The 19,907-nt window shown below is 36.3% G+C and overlaps 1 protein-coding gene across 1 annotated transcript in view; it reads left to right on the top strand.

Annotated features, from left to right (window-relative positions):
* The window catches only part of LOC117344732 (helicase with zinc finger domain 2-like), a 50,868-nt gene that overhangs the window by 6,131 nt on the left and 24,830 nt on the right, over positions 1-19,907 (top strand). The window contains 9 exon segments of the mRNA XM_033907591.1: positions 4,308-4,344; positions 4,706-4,827; positions 5,565-5,729; positions 6,514-6,550; positions 6,959-7,185; positions 8,641-8,698; positions 18,457-18,957; positions 19,205-19,404; positions 19,606-19,786. Of these exon segments, the coding sequence (XP_033763482.1) occupies positions 4,308-4,344; positions 4,706-4,827; positions 5,565-5,729; positions 6,514-6,550; positions 6,959-7,185; positions 8,641-8,698; positions 18,457-18,957; positions 19,205-19,404; positions 19,606-19,786 (1,528 nt within the window).

Here is a 19,907-nt window from a genome sequence, read left to right as displayed (position 1 = left end):
TTTGTTATCACTATTTCTGAGAAAGTACTGAAGGGATCTTTCTCAGATTTCATATGTATGCTCCCCTTGGTACTTAGTTATGCATATTGCATTTTGAGACCAATCGGAAAACAACATGGCCGACAGGCAGCCATCTTGGATTTTGATAATTGAAGTTTGTTATCGCTATTTCTGAGAAAGTACTGAAGGGATCTTTCTCAAACTTCATATGTAGATTCCCCTTGGTGCTTGTTATGCATATTGCATTTTGAGACCAATCGGAAAACAACATGGCCGACAGGCAGCCATCTTGGATTTTGATAATTGAAGTTTGTTATCACTATTTCTGAGAAAGTACTGAAGGGATCTTTCTCAGATTTCATATGTATGCTCCCCTTGGTACTTGGTTATGCATATTGCATTTTGAGACCAATCGGAAAACAACATGGCCGACAGGCAGCCATCTTGGATTTTGATAATTGAAGTTTGTTATCGCTATTTCTGAGAAAGTACTGAAGGGATCTTTCTCAAACTTCATATGTAGATTCCCCTTGGTGCCTAGTTATGCATATTGCATTTTGAGACCAATCGGAAAACAACATGGCCGACAGGCAGCCATCTTGGATTTTGATAATTGAAGTTTGTTATCGCTATTTCTGAGAAAGTACTGAAGGGATCTTTCTCAAATTTCATATGTGGGTTCCCCTTGGTGCCTAGGTATGCATATTGCATTTTGAGACCAATCGGAAAACAACATGGCCGACAGGCAGCCATCTTGGATTTTGACAATTGAAGTTTGTTATCGCTATTTCTCTGAAAGTAGTGAAAGGATCTTTCTCAAATTTCATAAATAGGTTCCCCTTGGTGCCTGGTTATGCATATTACATTTTGAGACCTATCGGAAAACAACATGGTCGACAGGCAGCCATCTTAGATTTTGACAATTGAAGTTTGTTATCGCTATTTATCAGAAATCGCTGAAGGGATCTTTCTGAAATTTCAGTTGTAGGTTGCCCTCTGTGCCTAGTTATGCATATTGGATTTTGAGACCAGTCAGAAAACAACCTGCCCGACAGGCAGTCATCTTGTATTTTGACAATTGAAGTTTGTTATCGCTATTTTACAGAAGGTACTGAAGGGATCTTTCTTAAAAAAATTTCATATGTAGGTTCCCCTTGGTCCCTGGTGTTGCATTTTGGGACCAATCCGAAAATAACAGACAGCCATTATCGCTAAATCTTAAATTTTATGTATAGGTTACCGTTGTTTGAAAAGCACTAGAGGGCTGTTTCTGAATTTACACAGATTAGTAAGACTTAGAGGAAGGGAAAAGTAGAGAAAAGATCAATCTGACATGGAACCTATAAAGATCATTCAATGGTGGGCGCCAAGATCCCTCTGGGATCTCTTGTATGACTTGGTAGCCAAATAGACCACCTGTTAAAAATATCCACTTCGAGCCCTGTTTGATTCTTGATTACCTCATGATTCGATTATTTTTGATTTGATTATTTATTGAACCCAAAAGTTAATGTTTTTTCACAAAGAACACAAACAAAAGGTTTACAAAAATTTGGAAAAAATCTGCCTCATCGGTTGTGTCGTGATTAATTTCCTGCCAAGTTGTATATCAACATGATACTCTAAAATCTTGTTTTTTTTATCAGGGTTTTTGTTAGTTTGTCACACAACATTAGCTAACAAACATACTTTAAAGAACTTATCACCTGCTGCCGATTTGCGCTTAAGCATATAATATTTTAGAAAAAAACCAAGCCTGGGATTGTTGTTGATGTCCTGTTTGTTCCCCATTACATGTGTTCGGGTTGGGTCGCTAACACACTTGCAGACAATATCGGTACTCGTCAAGAGTTTAAAAAACCTCAAACCTCAGTGTATACATGTGGTTGAAAAAAAATACAGATTGCAAGTTTTTTTTTAAACGAAATGTAAAAACATATTTTTTAATTGTGGCCTCAGCCAATCAAAATACAGGATTCCTGACAGCAGCAGCCAGCTCATGATCATGGAATGACTGGGATGACTTCACCTCATCATAAAATCACATTTTTAGCCCACCATCATCAGATGGTGGGCTATTCAAATCGCCCTGCGTCCGTGGTCCGTCGTCCGTCCGTCCGTCCGTCCCTCCGTCCGTCCCTCCGTCCGTCCGTCCCTCCGTCCGTCCGTAAACAATTCTTGTTATCGCTAATCCTCAGAAAGTACTGAAGGGATCTTTCTCAAATTTCATATGTGGGTTCCCCTTGGTGCCTAGTTATGCATATTGCATTTTGAGACCAATCGGAAAACAACATGGCCGACAGGTAGCCATCTTGGATTTTGTCAATTGAAGTTTGTTATCGCTATTTCTGAGAAAGTACTGAAGGGATCTTTCTCAAATTTCATCTGTAGATTCCCCTAGGTGCCTAGTTATGCATATTGCATTTTGAGACCAATCGGAAAACAACATGGCCGACAGGTAGCCATCTTGGATTTTGACAATTGAAGTTTGTTATCGCTATTTCTGAGAAAGTACTGAAGGGATCTTTCTCAAATTTCATATGTAGGTTTCCCTTGGTGCCTAGTTATGCATATTGCATTTTGAGACCAATCGGAAAACAACATGGCCGACAGGTAGCCATCTTGGATTTTGACAATTGAAGTTTGTTATCGCTATTTCTGAGAAATTACTGAAGGGATCTTTCTCAAATTTCATATGTAGGTTCCCCTTGGTCTGTAGTTATGCATATTGCATTTTGAGACCAATCGGAAAACAACATGGCCGATAGGCAGCCATCTTGGATTTTGACAATTGAAGTTTGTTATCGCTATTTCTAAGAAAGTACTGAAGGGATCTTTCTCAAATTTCATATGTAGGTTTCCCTTGGTGCCTAGTTATGCATATTGCATTTTGAGACCAATCGGAAAACAACATGGCCGACAGGTAGCCATCTTGGATTTTGTCAATTGAAGTTTGTTATCGCTATTTCTGAGAAAGAACTGAAGGGATCTTTCTCAAATTTCATATGTAGGTTTCCCTTGGTGCCTAGTTATGCATATTGCATTTTGAGACCAATCAGAAAACAACATGGCCGACAGGCAGCCATCTTGGATTTTGACAATTGAAGTTTGTTATCGCTATTTCTGAGAAAGTACTGAAGGGATCTTTCTCAAATTTCATATGTAGGTTTTTCTTGGTGCCTAGTTATGCATATTGCATTTTGAGACCAATCAGAAAACAACATGGCCGACAGGCAGCCATCTTGGATTTTGACAATTGAAGTTTGTTATCGCTATTTCTCAGAAAGTGCTGAAGGGATCTTTCTCAAATTTCATATATAGGTTCCCCTTGGTGCCTAGTTATGCATATTACATTTTAAGACCTATCAGAAAACAACATGGCCGACAGGCAGCCATCTTAGATTTTGACAATTGAAGTTTGTTATCGCTATTTCTCAAAAAGTAATGAAGGGATCTTTCTCAAATTTCATATTTAGGTTCCCCTCGGTGCCTAGTTATGCATATTGCATTTTGAGACTAATCGTAAAACAACATGGCCGACAGGCAGCCATCTTAGATTTTGACAATTGAAACTTATTATCGCTATTTTTCAGAAAGTACTGAAGGGATCTTTCTCAAACATTTTTATAAGTTCCCCTTGGTCTGTAGTTCTGCATATTGCATCTTGGGACCAATAGGAAAACAACATGGCTGACAGGCAGCCATCTTGTATTTTGACAATTGAAGTTTGTTATCGCTATTTTACAGAAGGTACTGAAGGGATCTTTCTCAAATTTCATATGTAGGTTCCCCTTGGTCCCTGGTGTTGCATTTTGGGACCAATCCAAAAACAACAGACAGCCATTATTGCTAAATCTTAAATTTTATATATAGGTTCCCCTTGTTTGAAAAGTACTAGAGGGCTGTTTCTGAATTTACACAGATTAGTAAGACTTAGAGGAAGGGAAAAGTAGAGAAAAGATCAATCTGACATGGAACCTATAAAGATCATTCAATGGTGGGCGCCAAGATCCCTCTGGGATCTCTTGTCTTGAGACAGTTTGGATTCTTTTTACATCCATTTTACCGTGCACACAGTGTAACCTCGACATCGAGCATTTGTGCATGCATAATAGTTTTGATCTGTGAGTCAGGTACAGTTGTATGTGATGGGGCATGCTGATGTTAGATAACCTTTCATATAGCTATCCTTACCAACCAAAGAATATATTTTACAACTTAGGTATATTAGATACAGTGTGTATTTGTAAGTGTTAACACTTGTATTCGTAACTCTGTTTGAAAAGCTTTTTGTCTTTTTTTTTCAGGAAATGTACAACGAAGCTATCCATGATTGTGAGAAAGGCAAGTTGTAGAAATAATGAAAAAAATATCGAAGAAAACATAACAAGTGTACATTGCAGCCAGCACAATAACTGGCACTACTAGATTGTACCCAGTTAAGAATTTATGTAGAATTACTTAATTATTATCACTGGACATATCTTTCTAAATTCTGCACACAGACTTTCCTAATTAGGAGCTTGTTGTGGGACATATCATTGAATTACAAACAAGAATAGTAACATGATCATTATGACTACTTGCAAGCAATATTGGATTTCATTGTCAAATACATTTATTTTCTTCTTCCCTAGTAAAACTGAATTCAATGAAAACAGTTGTGATTGAAACTAACATGTATATTTTATGTTTTCTATTTTAGCAATTGACATATTTAGCTCGAACATCAAAGCCTACTATAGACAAGTGCAAGCTCTAAAAGCACAGAACAGGACTGCAGAAGCCCTCAAGATTGCACAACAGGGGCACCTGAAACAACCTAATGTAAGTTATCAGATACCACAAAGGTCAAAGAAAAAAATAATTACTTGGTTCTCCAGCTCTCCCTGATTTGATTAGAAGTTAAAGAAGAAGCCCCCCTCATTTCATATGTTTTCCTGGTTGAAATGAATGGGGGGAAAAATCTCCCTTGTTACAAATTTTTTCCTGAGAGAAGAATGTGTGGAAAAGATATCAACAAACTTGGTAATTATGGTTAAAAAAAAATGTTTTAAAAAAATGCCTTCATCTGTTTTTTTGCATTTTAAATGTTAAAAAAACCCAACTCCCTCCCTCAAATTGGAATGTGAACCAAGTAATTAATTTTATTTAGCCTTACATCAGCCTATATAGTTTTATACTATCTGATAAGTAATCTCTAATAACAGCTGATGTGATTACACATCAGGATAAAGTGATATCTTAAGCAACACAACTTTCCTTTTATGTTCAGGGAATGTGAAAGTAATACTTAGAAGTTATGATGACATATCTAAATATATCATGCTTGTACTGTAAATTTCCAGTGTTAGGGGAATTCCCTTTGCCTAGCAGCTGTGTATACATTGTATGGAATGTTATTTTGAGGGAATTCCCCTTTTAAAATCCAGTATAGGTTGACTTCGTAATTTGACTACTGGCATTGTTAATTTATACAAGATGATATTTGAATTACTTCTATATGCTGTTTATTAATTAATTATGACTGCATTGTGAATGAAGAAAGATGAATGCTGTTGCAGATATTTAGAGAGTTAATTGAAGAGCTTTCTGATGCATTGGTAATTGAAACCACCTCTAAACAGAAGACTTCTACTGCTAATGTGTCCATTCGACATGCTCAAGCAGAGGCTGCAAACCAACCTGATGTTGATTGGTTAAGTGGAACAAATATCCATGTTAATGAGGTAAGGGGAGATAACTCCGTTTCCATAGAGGAGTATGGTTGATTTGGGAACATTAAATACTTCGTGGATTTGCTTTATGCATTTAGTGATAAGGGTTATTATATTGTTTTCACTACTTAATACTATTTATTATGTAAAAGTTGTAAAATGGAAATGAATTGCCACCTACAAGAAATACTTAAAACTTGGATTTCAGTTACATAGCTAATAGTACTGTGATCTATTGATTATTTGTCAATAAATCATAATTTGACACTTGGGTATTTTTATTTCTTTTTCTCACTAAGTACTGTATTGAACTATCTCAAATTTCATATGTATTATCCCCTTCATCCTTATAGTTGTGCATGTTCAATTTTGAGACTGATCAAAATGGTTGAAGAGTGCCACATTAGATTTTGACGATAAAAGTTTGTTATTGCTATTTTTTTAAAAAAAATGCAATGGTCTCCTTCAAATTGCCTGTAGGTTCCCTTGGTCCCTGGTTGTGCATTTACATGTACATGTATATAAAATTTAAGACTGATCATGATCAAATAAGCAAAATAGCTGATGGTCGACCATGTCAGATTTTGATGGATGAAGTCATTTCTTTATGGATTTTAAAAATTAAGAAAAATTATTTGTAGGATCTCCTTTGTCTCTACTTGTGCTTGCGCAAAAGCATTAATATTAGTATTTATAAAGATGTTTAATTAATGCAAGTACGGACTATTTCTTTTTTGACACTTGTAAACAGTGCAGGTTTCACTGGACAAAAATGTTTTGTTTTTTCTTCTTCCAGAATTCAACAAAAACAAAAGTCATGAAGAAAAGTTCTGGTAAGCTCTTTCAAGACATATTAAGCTATCCTATCTGCAAGATCATTAAACAATTTCTGCTTTCAGTAAAGAGTTTTGACCAAATTTGGTCTGGGGTATATCTTTGAACCAAGGAGAATATCATTGTATAAATTCATGAAATCTGCCTCCCTTGAGATAGTTCGGTAAATTTATGTAAATCTTTCAACCTTGGTTACTTAATTATCAGTTCTTTTATAAACATCTCTCAACTGCTTTATATGAAAAGTAATGATTGAATACTGTTAGTTCCTCAAGTCCGAGCTTTAAAGCTATATCTGCAAGAATTGTCATAGGGTATCATCCCAGTATGTTTTGTATTCATTTCATAATAATAATCATCTTTGTATTCAGGCTTGTGTACAGCTATGATTATCTTAATTGTTTAAGGAAAACCAAAGCAGCAGAAAAAGAGTAAACAAGTGATGAACTTGCCAAGGAATGGACACACCTTTTCTGATTCCGAGAGTGAGGAGGGGAGCAGTAGTGATGGCAGTAGTCTTAATGAAGATGTAAAGTTTGCAAGTAACTTTCTCAACGTACGTAAAACCAATCTGAGTGCTCCAGGCCCCAACATTATTAAACTTCCTACACCAGCTGGCACTTCCACCAAACAGGTAGGTGGATTAAATTTAAACTTAACCATATATTGATTAACTCTTTACATGAGGTTGTAACTAAGGGCTTTTCCAGTAAAACATCTACCCCACCCCGAGACTCTAGGTTTGGTTAAGGGTGTCCACCTGTAGAATTAGCAAGGGGGCCGCAGTGGCCGAGTGGTTAAGGTGTACCGACACTTTATCACTAGCTCTCCACCACTGGGTTGCGAGTTCCAAACCTACGTGGGGCAGTTGCCAGGTACTGACCGTAGGCCGGTGGTTTTTCTCCGGGTACTCCGGCTTTCCTCCACCTCCAAAACCTAGCACGTCCTTAAATGACCCTGGCTGTTAACTCTTTCCGTACTCACGACGACTACAGACGTCACAAAAACGTGCTCTTGTATCCTTCATGACGAATACACACTTCGCAATTAACATGCCTTCCATCCTTTGTGACGACTCAAATCGTCGTAAAACATCGCGAAAGATGTTGATATTACTTGCTGGTTTAGCATAGTCATACAAAGGAATTGACACGGAAATGATGTTTTTAAGAAATAAAAAGCAATGTAAATATTGTATTGATGGTATATTTTACGTACCAGAAGCATATGCATTCGTTAAGATTGTCTATTTCAAAGAATTCCGCCGGTTCATGCCGGGTTGTTTGCATAGCTACAAAATGGCGGCCTCAAATTTACTGGAGGTATTAAACACAATAAAGCTTTTAAAACGATAAAATATATATAATTGAGTAATGTTTATCATCAAAATAAGTAAGTAAAACATAAAATATTTTTACACACCGAAAAAACGATGTTTTGGCTGCGTGATTACTTGCACACGTGTGACACATGTGCCGATCAACATGGCATTTCCCGCGATTCTGCCTGGTGATTTCGTTGTATTTTAAAGGAAAAAATGGGTAAAAGAGTTTCCGTACTCAGTCCTCGTTCAATATGATAAACTTCATTTAATATTAATCATCATACAACAGTAAAAGATCGTTTTATCGACGTCTGATGTGATAGCCATATGCTCCAATACACAAAGGACCTACCCAGCATTCACTTCCGGTAGCGACCGCGAAATTTGAATGAGTACGTAAAGAGTTAATAGGACGTTAAACAAAAACAAACCAAACTATAGAATTATTTAATAAATTACATAGAAGTAATAGACAGGCAATCCAACCATGGATAGAAGTGATTTATTGTGTAGTCCTGGGGTCAGGTAGATATTTGAAAGGTATAGCCCTTAGTACATTGTTAAAATTTAGATCTTTTTAAATGGGTACAGAAACCATTTCTAAACGGTGACAATTTTTGTGCAAAGGTGAGTTTTGTATAAACAAATAAGGCTTGAGATTGCCAAATTATTTCTCTCTAGACAGGGATAAAGAAAGTTGGACAATATACCATCTGGCCATATGTACATTAAAAATTGTCACAAAAGTGTCTTCCTTTCTTTCAGGAATCTTCTCCAAGAGGAAAACTGAGTGATGGTATGGGGCTTGATACTTTTTCTTCTGGTATGTACCTCAAGTATAGACCTGCTTCACAAACAAATAAGCTGGTTTGACCAGTACTTTTAAGTTTTGAATTTTAATAGATTTGGAAATACTATCAAACCTGAGTAACTTTGTATTCAAGGTGTATTCAAGGTACTATAACTTTGCGCTTATAGAGCACAGGTACGATTTTAAGTTTTTAAGTTTTATTTTCTTTGGAATTTTTTTTTCTAACTTGAACTGCATGATTAAAAGCTTAAAACTCCAGCATAAGGCAATAAAAATGTATTATTTATAAGATTAATTCACTGGTAACCCTAAAACCTTGAATTTACTCGCGCGAGTTTGAATTTTTCAGTGAAAGTGAGCGTTTTCAACGTGGCATGAGTATTTTAAGTGTAATTGAGTATTCTCAGTGTGCCGTTTTTAAATTCAGTATGCCGTTTTTAAATTCAGAGTGCCGTGGATCGTTACGCATCAGCGCACTCGACAAGTAGTATAGGATTACCTGTACCGATCGATCGATGAAACGTCCAACACCGCGCGCGACCTCGTGTATCGTACGGTAGAAATACGTGTTCTTGCAAACGGGAAATATTACTGGAAGCAACATTTATTGCTCTCGGATTTGGACATTATTCTTTACCCCAGATCAATCGTTATCTATTGTCATTACGCCTGTAATTAATCACAACCCACCTATTCCGTTTACTTGCTCCGAGATCGACTGATATTGTCGTGATATTTGATGTACTTGTTTTCGGTAATACGGCGGTGGTGTTGTCAAAAAAATACCCATGTTATGATTTACCCCGTATAATGTGAAGTTTTCATATGAGAAAGTGTATTGAAGCAATAAACCGGTTACGTTTGACTACTGTACATCGTATTTTGTTATTTATTTATAATACTTGACCCGGGCGGGATCCATATGTAATCACTGTGTATTAACTGTGTCAATCTTCCTGTTTCAGATATCCATAACTGAGAAGTATCGCCGTTGCTGTTACGTGTTCAAGAAACCGTCAACACATGTGATGATTGATAAACATGTTTAATGATACAATTAAATTGTTATATCGCCAGTATATTGCATTTTGTTATTTATACTTACCCGGGACGTATCGGAGATGACGTACAGTAGCAAGTAAAGTATTCAACGTTTATATTAACTGTTTCAATCTTCTTTTTCAGGTATTCCATGACCCAGGTAGAATGACGTTGTTCATCATATTTTCAAGTGGGTTCGAGAATAGAAACGTACATCTCATTAATCAATAAAATAGTTATCAGCAGTATATCTATATGCAGTTATATTCATTAGCTTACCTGGAGCAGATCGACGATCCTATCCATTAACGGGTGTCTTCAGGTAAGATATATCCTATCACGACACACTGCGTTTAACAGCTATTAAAGCAAAACCCTTCCATTTGTTGTATATGTTATCAAACAATATATATACAAAGAAATAAGTGTCCAACTACTAACCCGGATATTTTGTATCCAATGTATTTAATCGTACCATGGAATTTGTAAGATGGGCGGTCGTGTCTCTTTGTCGACCTGTGTAAACCCCATGGGGACTTGTATTTAATTGTCAACGCAACACTTTTTATATAGAATATCAAGATTTGGTGTTGGCAAAAGGGATTCGGGACAACGTTTATCACAACTTTGAATTATTCGAATTTGACACAACAACCTGTTTTTAGGAAGTCGTTCCAAAGTACGAGCTTCAGTGTTGAAATAACCTTCCCAAATATAAGTACAAATAGAACAGTTACATACTTGATTTTCATTATACTCTCAAGCAGAAGAAAATTCAGACGTTTAAACATATTTCAAATATGAACCTCGAGTATTGATAGAATTTCGAACCCCCGCGCATCATGTTATGGAAGGCGGCCATTACAGAAACTATGTGTGGAATTTATGTCAATTTTCAGAGTCGCCAAAATTCACGTTCCCAACAACATTTGCCACTGAACATATCTCATATATTTCATTATATCCCCAAGCAGAAGAAAACTCATACGTTTTAAGAAATTTCAAATATGAACCTTGAGTATTGATAGAATTTCGAATCCCTGCTCATCATGTTATGGAAGGCGGCCATTACAGAAACTGTAATGTGTGGACGTAATTATCCAAATTATAGATACCGACTCGGTAATTGAGATATTGTTTTTATATATATAAACATTTGCAATAAATATATAATAGTTGTTTTTATTGCATAAATTCGAGTGCTGGATGTTTTTCGAGTGTTTTTGGTGGTCCTGAAAAGGGCCGTCATTATAGTGTAGCTATAGACGAATCAAAGCGACTGACTTCTATCTTCCTTCCATTGTTACTGCAGTATCCGCTGTTGGAGAAGGCAAATTCCATCTTATAGAGTCAGGTGTGTGCCATCCTTGCGCTGAACCGAGTCTGTGGAAGCAAGTTTGGTCCGTGCACCCAGATCATATCGTGGTGCATTTTCTTCAAAACTCAGTTAATGAGTGATAACCCGTTTGTTGTAGGTCCGATCATGACGTGGAAACATACTTGGTTAACTCTCTGGGCAATCAAAACGTCATAGATTCGAATGGTGGTTGTTTTGATTTCAGCCGATGTACTGTCCATTACATCATTCTCTCCGGCCTGGATGAAGACTGCCCGGTACTTGGACAGGTCTTTTGTCGGTGTGGGTGTGGTGCGAAAGTAATCAATGCTTTTGTTATATTATGTATATTCACATGTCTACGGATGAGCCGAAAGGCTTAAAGTAATAAAGAACTTAACTTTGGTGACATGTATTTTGATAATAACTTTGACATGTTTTTATAATATCGATATCCACGGCTATTAATTACTCAAGTAAACCAATACAGATTCGTCTGCATAATGTCTGTACAGAGAGACTGAAGTGTCATGTGATCTGTTTTATTCATGAAACCGATAATATTGTGCACAGGTGAGATACCCAGGTAAACTGGCCAATGCACAAATCATAGGCAAGTCAGGCATGACAACGACTAATTAATCAACGCCCCAGGACACCGCTAGGTCAGCAGGTCAACTGGACACTTCCCAGGTAAACAGGTATTTACGAAATTCACTGAGTTCGGTATACTGCCGCTAATTATATTCTAATTAATGCCCCGGGGATGAGGTCTTCGGTGAAAAGCTTGTGCCTGACGGGGTCAGTTAACTTTTGGTGTGTCGACCCACTTTTCGTGAGGTAGCCTACACACATGTTGTGCACATGTTTCAGTAGCAGCACTGCTGTAATGCTACGAGATCAATTCTTCTGACGATCAGGCTTATAGATATATGACCAATTGACTGTTTTATTTAATATGTTCACTGACAAAACATCGTGTGCGCTGCTTTCAGATTTTAGAATTTCAGATTATAATAGACCATCGGTCTTTGTTTGATTGATTGATGCACAGGTTTAACGGAGTAACTGAAATGGTGGCCTGCAGTATAGACGACAGTGTGGACAGTAGCAACACAGACCAGTCTGAAGATTCAAATTCAACTTCATTTATTCTCTTTTCACATATGATCTGGATACGAGGTTTAGGGTTGATGAATTTGGTGAATATTGCTGACAAGAAGTTGGAATCCAACAATATCAATTTGAGCTATTTAAATAAAATAATGTGTCATTTTAAAATACAACAGTTCTGGATATTCTGGTTTGTGAGACGATACACACATACTGTAAACTTATGCATTATAATCTATGCAAAACCCGCTTTTAGTCATGAAGGTCACTTAATTCAGAAAGTTATATTTTATATAGATTCATCATGATCTACAATAGACTAGTATCTCTTCCGTATGAAAACCAGTGTTTGAGCCTACAACTTGCTTATAATCATACAGATCTTATCCCTTATGTTACATGTCATGGTCCCAGGGATTACCGACGATTAAATGCTTGAGAAAGATATAATTTATATACGATCGTTGAAAGTGAAATTATATAAAAGTGCTTAGCAACAATTATAATAGTATTGGTCGATACTTACAGGTACATATCACAGAGACTTATTAAAACCATAATTTTAGTTCCGTTTTTTTATGTGATAAAAAACATACAATTTAGTTCATCGTGACTAATCATAATTAATACTAAAATTATTAAACTCGCAATGGGTAAAGTGTATTTTTTTCTTTTATTTCGTTTTTTTTTTTTTCATTTATTTATCTTTCTTTTCTTTTAGTAATTGTGTAATTATCGTGAAGTGATTGAGATCCTTGTGTTTTACTTTCCATTCGTGTGTCGCAAGTCATGTCTTTTAAAACAGGAATTAGAAAAAATATACCAGCATGTTCGGAGAATTACGAATCCTCAAGTTTGGGTTGGTTAGTATACCGCTAAACAATTACCAGGTGAGAAATTACGGTCCACAAGCTTATAACACCTGTCACTGCACCACAGGTGTCTGTGATTTCTGGCGTTCAGGTTCTAATCGGCACATGCCGATAATTACTTGTGAGTTCACACGTTAGGTTTCCATGCACTTCATAAAAGTTCCGAAGATATATTTTTGGAATTCAGTGAGTTTCGTTTTTCCTACAAGCAAAACAAATTCGTATCTCAAAGGTTTGCCTATAGAATAATTAACCAAATTTGGCTCATTCACATAACCACGATGTTGAAAATTTACTCTATGAATCCTGTCTGGGATTACTAATTTTTCATGAACAAGTGTTACAACGACCCGTTGAAATAGAAAATTATTCAATTTTAATGTTAATGACCCGTAATCATAGAAAATTAGCAAGAGGATACACGTTGAATTTGGCCCGTTATAAAAGAAAATTAGTAAGATGTTACATGTTGTATACGGCTCGTTATAATAAACAAAATAGTAAGATGTTACATGTGATATATGGCCTGTTATAATAGAAAATTATATGTCCCTGGTTTCGGTAGCACTTTTATATGGGGATAACATATGTGTGAGTTTGTACTTATCCCGATTCATCTCATCTCAACACCTTTACCAAAAGTGGTATACAGAGAAAGAAAATACGATAACAATACAAACTATATAAAAAAAATAACAGCGTTCTTCCTTTGGATTTCCTTAGATATACATCAATTATCATCATTAAGAGTTACTTTTCTCCGTTTCACTCCGTAAGTGCCAGTCTTCTTTCACACCTGTCCAGTCACCCATTGTTAATTACATGGACACATGTGGTTACTGTTTTCTTTGAGATTATCATTTTAAACAGTGAAGTGTATCCCCTAACCGAACTTCCCACTGCGCGAGTTCTTCTAGAAGACCTGTAAAAATGCATGTACCATAACCTATATGTTACCAGAAACACGGACACAAACACACATCAGTGACGACTGACCGAGTTTGGCTGGGTGGACCCGGTCAGACGCTGGAGCGGTCACCTGTACCCTATACCGTAACCTGTATGTTACACGAGTAAGCACACTTACCTTTGCAGAATATCACGCCCGTATGTCTGTAAGGCCATTGTAATACATTAATGTTATAAGCAGAGTTGTTAGTTTAATTGCAAAATATCCTCTGCAGAGTTATTAATTTAATTGCAAAATATCTTCGTCCTTGTTGTATATCTTGCAACAATACACGAATCATCGTTAATCATTTCTTAATTATTAGATACAACTAATAGCGTCAATAGCTTTTAATTATTGAACATATAGACAAAGATAGAGTCAGTGTAAACAATATCCTCTAATTTTTTCACATCTGGATGCTGTATTCACGGAAAGTTTTTATCTTTTTTTTTTAATTGCTATATGATTGATTTGAAAATTTATATTTTCATTTTATTAACATTGAGAAAGAGCAATCGTTAGCGGCATGGTAACAATCACAATAGATACAAAGTACATTTGTTCATTTTGTATATAAAATCCAGCAGAAGATTTAGGCAGTGAAATGGTATACATCGTCCATATTTTCAAACTATCGCGCAATAGAATAAATTATTGATGCAACAAGAGTTATATTCATTGTACTTGATATATTTTCTGAAACGTTATCGTTCCTCAGTAAAGGTACAGTCCATATCCTGTTCAGTCTTGAAGCGATATTTGTTGTATTTTGTCTTGTCTGTATGAAAGAATAAAAGTTTACACTAAATGAAAGGTGGAAAATGCATAAAAAAAGAAAATTACACTTCTGGCACGGTGCTAGTAAATGTATATGTATGTTTCATAGAAGCTCGTACCCTAAATTGGCGGAATCGTACCTAAATTTGGCGGACTCGTACCGAGAGAAATAGGCGAAGTCGTACCCATCTTACAAAAATTATTCAAATGAAATTGACGTCCTTTTAATGAAAAATTGTATAGAATTAAATACTATATCGGTGTCCAGTTACTTTTACACGCCAAGGAATTCGTTCATTAATATGTGGGTTTTTTTCTGCAACATACAAATTGTACTTATATCTAACATCGTGCAACATTTTATTGCAATCGGACGATTGTATATCGATGTATTTTGATACTGAATCCAGCCTTGGAGATCACTTCACTGTCCGTGGGATATGTTAATTACAGAATTTCAAATCTGAAACCTGAAAAAAAAATACTTACAAACACTCATTATTCATCATAACCATGAATACATACATACAATTTCTAAGTGATCAATTAATGCATTAAAATTGAATTTAACAATCATTGAGACAAGTGATCATCTGACATGACAGATCATCTATCCGTCACTCCGCCCACCTGCGGTGTTGTCTAATTGGATTAGTTTATATAACTTTGGCGCCTGTCTACCTGTCAACTAACCCGCGTCTCCGCCTACTTGTGTTCATTGGAAGACGGTGACAGGTGACGAAATCTGTCAATAGGCGGAGTCACGTAACTAGCAAATTAAGTGTCGTGCTGTTTGTCCCACATCATCAGTTTGCTTATTTCTATTCTAATATAAAATATCCTGTTGCTATCAGAAACATAAAAAATAAAGTAAATTTAATACCAAATGTTATATTCTCCATCTTGTACTGCTGCAACAACACGTGTACAAAAATGACCGTTTGTTGCCCGAGTGAAACTACGTAATACGTACGATTTGCTTTTTGAAATATTAGTTCTATAGATTTGAGTTGTGCATTTTCATTTTCATTTTTTTTTTTTTTTTGCATTTCGTGAAAAGAAGTCGGCCCTGAAAAGGGCCGTTTTGAGAGGTATTGGTCGTTTACTGTCGGAACAATGCGGTAGGGTAGAGTTTATCTAGATCCCAAGAAGATGGTTCTAATCACACTGGTATCAGTTCAATAAGGTCGGATACAAAATAAAATCAGCGGCCTTTTTATGTTAGATATCAGGAACTTAAGATTTTTAATTGCTCTGTCCGTGGTTACACAAATGTAGGAGTATGGTATCACGGTCTGTCCGTGGTTACACAAATGTAGGAGTATGGTATCACGGTCCCTGCATTTACAAACGACACGAATTATCACCATTTATTTCAGTAAATATTAATCGACCTTTTTTTTATTATTTAATACGGATCTCGTGTCATGACACATAATTAGTTTACAGGCTCTTACTTTGAAATACTGCAATACAATTTGACAGGCTATATTTTTATCGGACATAAAAGGGTCTAAGAAATAATTAATATATCAAACTAGTTTTAAAGTTGTGAATTCGTCATTTTTAACGCGCGGACCCCTTGTACATTTTTTTTTACAAAAAAAAACAAAACAACGTGCACACATGGGATTACTGATAGCAAATATATTGTTTGATAACATATACAACAAATGAAAGGGTTTTGCTTTAATAGCTGTTAAACGCAGTGTGTCGTGATAGGATATATCTTACCTGAAGACACCCGTTAATGGATAGGATCGTCGATCTGCTCCAGGTAAGCTAATGAATATAACTGCATATAGATATACTGCTGATGACTATTTTATTGATAAATGAGATGTAGGTTTCTATCCTCGAACCCACTTGAAAATATGATGAACAACGTCATTCTACCTGGGTCATGGAATACCTGAAAAAGAAGATTGAAACAGTTAATATAAACGTTGAATACTTTACTTGCTACTGTACGTCATCTCCGATACGTCCCGGGTAAGTATAAATAACAAAATGCAATATACTGGCTATATACCAATTTAATTGTATCATTAAACATGTTTATCAATCATCACATGTGTTGACGGTTTCTTGAACAGGTAATACAGCAACGGCGATACTTCTCAGTTATGGATATCTGAAACAGGAAGATTGACACAGTTAATACACAGTGATTACATATGGATCCCGCCCGGGTCAAGTATTATAAATAAATAACAAAATACGATGTACAGTAGTCAACGTAACCGGTTTATTGCTTCAATACACTTTCTCATATGAACACTTCACATTATACGGGGTAAATCATAACATGGGTATTTTTTTGACAACACCACCGCCGTATTACCGAAAACAAGTACGTCAAATATCACGACAATATTAGTCGATCTCGGAGCAAGTAAACGGAATAGGTGGGTTGTGATTAATTACAGGCGTAATGACAATAGATAACGATTGATCTGGGGTAAAGAATAATGTCCAAATCCGAGAGCAATAAATGTTGCTTCCAGTAATATTTCCCGTTTGCAAGAACACGTATTTCTACCGTACGATACACGAGGTCGCGCGCGGTGTTGGACGTTTCATCGATCGATCGGTACAGGTAATCCTATACTACTTGTCGAGTGCGCTGATGCGTAACGATCCACGGCACTCTGAATTTAAAAACGGCATACTGAATTTAAAAACGGCACACTGAGAATACTCAATTACACTTAAAATACTCACGCCACGTTGAAAACGCTCACTTTCACTGAAAAATTCAAACTCGCGCGAGTAAATTCAAGGTTTTAGGGTTACCAGTGATTACAACCTTTAACTGAAATCAACTGGTCAGATTTGACAGGTTGTTTACCTTGTGTAGTCATTGGATTGTGATTTTCAGGACAAATATGATCTTTTGTTGTATCTGTACTTGATGTATCCAAAGCTAATTAGGCCTGTACATAATAAGATTTACTGGAAAGCTGAGATCATGATCAGGGCATTGGTGTTACTTAACAAATTGTTTGTTCTGATTCAGCTTCTTAAAAAAAATTTGTTGAGACAGTTATCAGATTCTGGCAAAGTTATGGATTTATAAGTGAAAAATTATAATTTAGTACTGATATATTATTTCAAGTTTTGTTGAGCCATGACACATCGTATTGCTGATTCCCAAACAGCCTAAATACCAGAAGTTAGAGTGTATGTGTGTGGAACATGGGTGGCTTGACAAAGATAAATTCTCATGATTGCTGATAAATAGATATACAATTTTAAGGAATTAAACATCAAATATATATTTATTTTATTGATTATGCATTTAACATTTACTTACTATTCACTTCATGTATTCACTTCATATATTCATATATTTAATTGTAATCCTGTTGTCAAAGAAATAACGGTAACAGATCCTTAATAACAGTCATGACATCCATGCCTATGTCTGTATTTATGGATATTGTGCAATAGATTTTTTCACTTGTCAGTTTTTGAAAAAGTGTGTACTCTATGCAAAAATTTTAGGTATCCACATATTAGATAATTCATGTATTTCAATACCAAAAATATATACCTATCACTGTGCACTGTGCACTGAATCATAATTACATGAAATTCATTAGATGTTGCTTTCACACTCTTGGTTTCAATAATATTATGTTTCTTGGTGTCAAATGAAGCTGTTGTCATTTTTCAGTAAAAGCCAGGCCAGAAAAGACATCATCGACATACAGTAGTTCATCTTCTGCTAGTCCTGTCCACAAACAGCCAAAGAAAACAGTCCCTACACTGAGTGATGAGGACTTAAATGCTTTATATTTCCCTCTGGAAAACTATGATTTCAAATTGGCATGTTCTCAATGCTTCGTGAAAACTGGTGAAGGTGTGCAAGGCTATGCTTTCTATGAATTTAAGCACATATGTGATAAAGACTATCTGGTACTGAAATTGAAGGCAACCATGACAGCCAAAAATATCACATGGATTCGAATACGGCCTCGACCAGAGCACAAAACTCCAAAGATGATTTACCACTACAAGAAGTGTATGCAGTTTGCACAGAACCAGCCATGTAGGGTAGGGGATGATCGCTGTACATTTCCACACACCAAAGCTGAGATGGACCTCTGGGAGATGGATAAGGATGATCAGTTCAGCATTACTGGTTTCATTGAGAAACTGCATGAGCTGAAAATCGGTAAGCTATTAATGGGTTTAAGAAGACTTAAACATAATAATACTTGGCAGTTTAGACTTCACAATGTATGTTGTATGATAGGGCATAGTAATAGTTACATTTATACGACCAGGTTGAATTTATGTTTCCACATCTCTTGTGAGTACAGATTTTGAAGAAAATAAAATAAGAGAATAAATGTCTATTTGAAAATGTAAACTGAATTATATATGAACAGAAGTTTAATTGTATTTGGTGTTTCTTGCAGAGTCCAGCTGGGATTTAGAGACATTTATACAAAACAATATTGTTCAGAATGAACCACCACCAGCACAGTCACCTGGCATTCCTGGACTCAATTTTAAGTCGAAGAAATCCAAATCTGCAACCCAAACTGTTAAACAGCAGGAGTCACTCTTAAAGCAGCCAGCTATGAAACAGGAACCACTTCTTGAAAATCGCCAGTTGTGAAAGCTCCTCAAAGTGAACCTGCCCCAGCCCCAATTGTGCAACTTCCCAAACCTAAAGCTGCACTTTTTGAGCCACCTCCTAGAGGTACAGCAGGTCACACTTACACTTCCCAGGCAGAACCTTCTTACCAATCAAGTGCTCCCTTGCTTCCTAAACCCCAGCATTCCTCTGTCCAATACCAAAATCCCCAGCATCTAGGTATCTTCGCCTGTGAGACCAAACCTGAGTCGACCACCACCTCCTTTCGCAGGAAACACAGGAAATTTTGCACCAACAATGAATGTCAACACTAGATTTCCCCCTCCCAGAATGCCAGGTCCACATCAAGCTACCAATAAACACCATCAATTCCAGTATCAAAGAGTGCCGCCATCTCAAGGTAAGCACCTGAAGTACCTGAGTATCTGGAATGTAGTATCTTTATACCAGTATTGGATAAAAGATAAAGTTTTGTAATATTAGAATGATTTCAGAAATGATAAAAGGATCACATCACGGAA

The sequence above is a fragment of the Pecten maximus genome, chromosome 1 (assembly GCF_902652985.1).
Source record: "Pecten maximus chromosome 1, xPecMax1.1, whole genome shotgun sequence".
NCBI lineage: Eukaryota > Metazoa > Mollusca > Bivalvia > Pectinida > Pectinidae > Pecten > Pecten maximus.
Note: the sequence above shows the minus strand (reverse complement) of the source record. Positions and strands in the feature narration are given on the sequence as shown.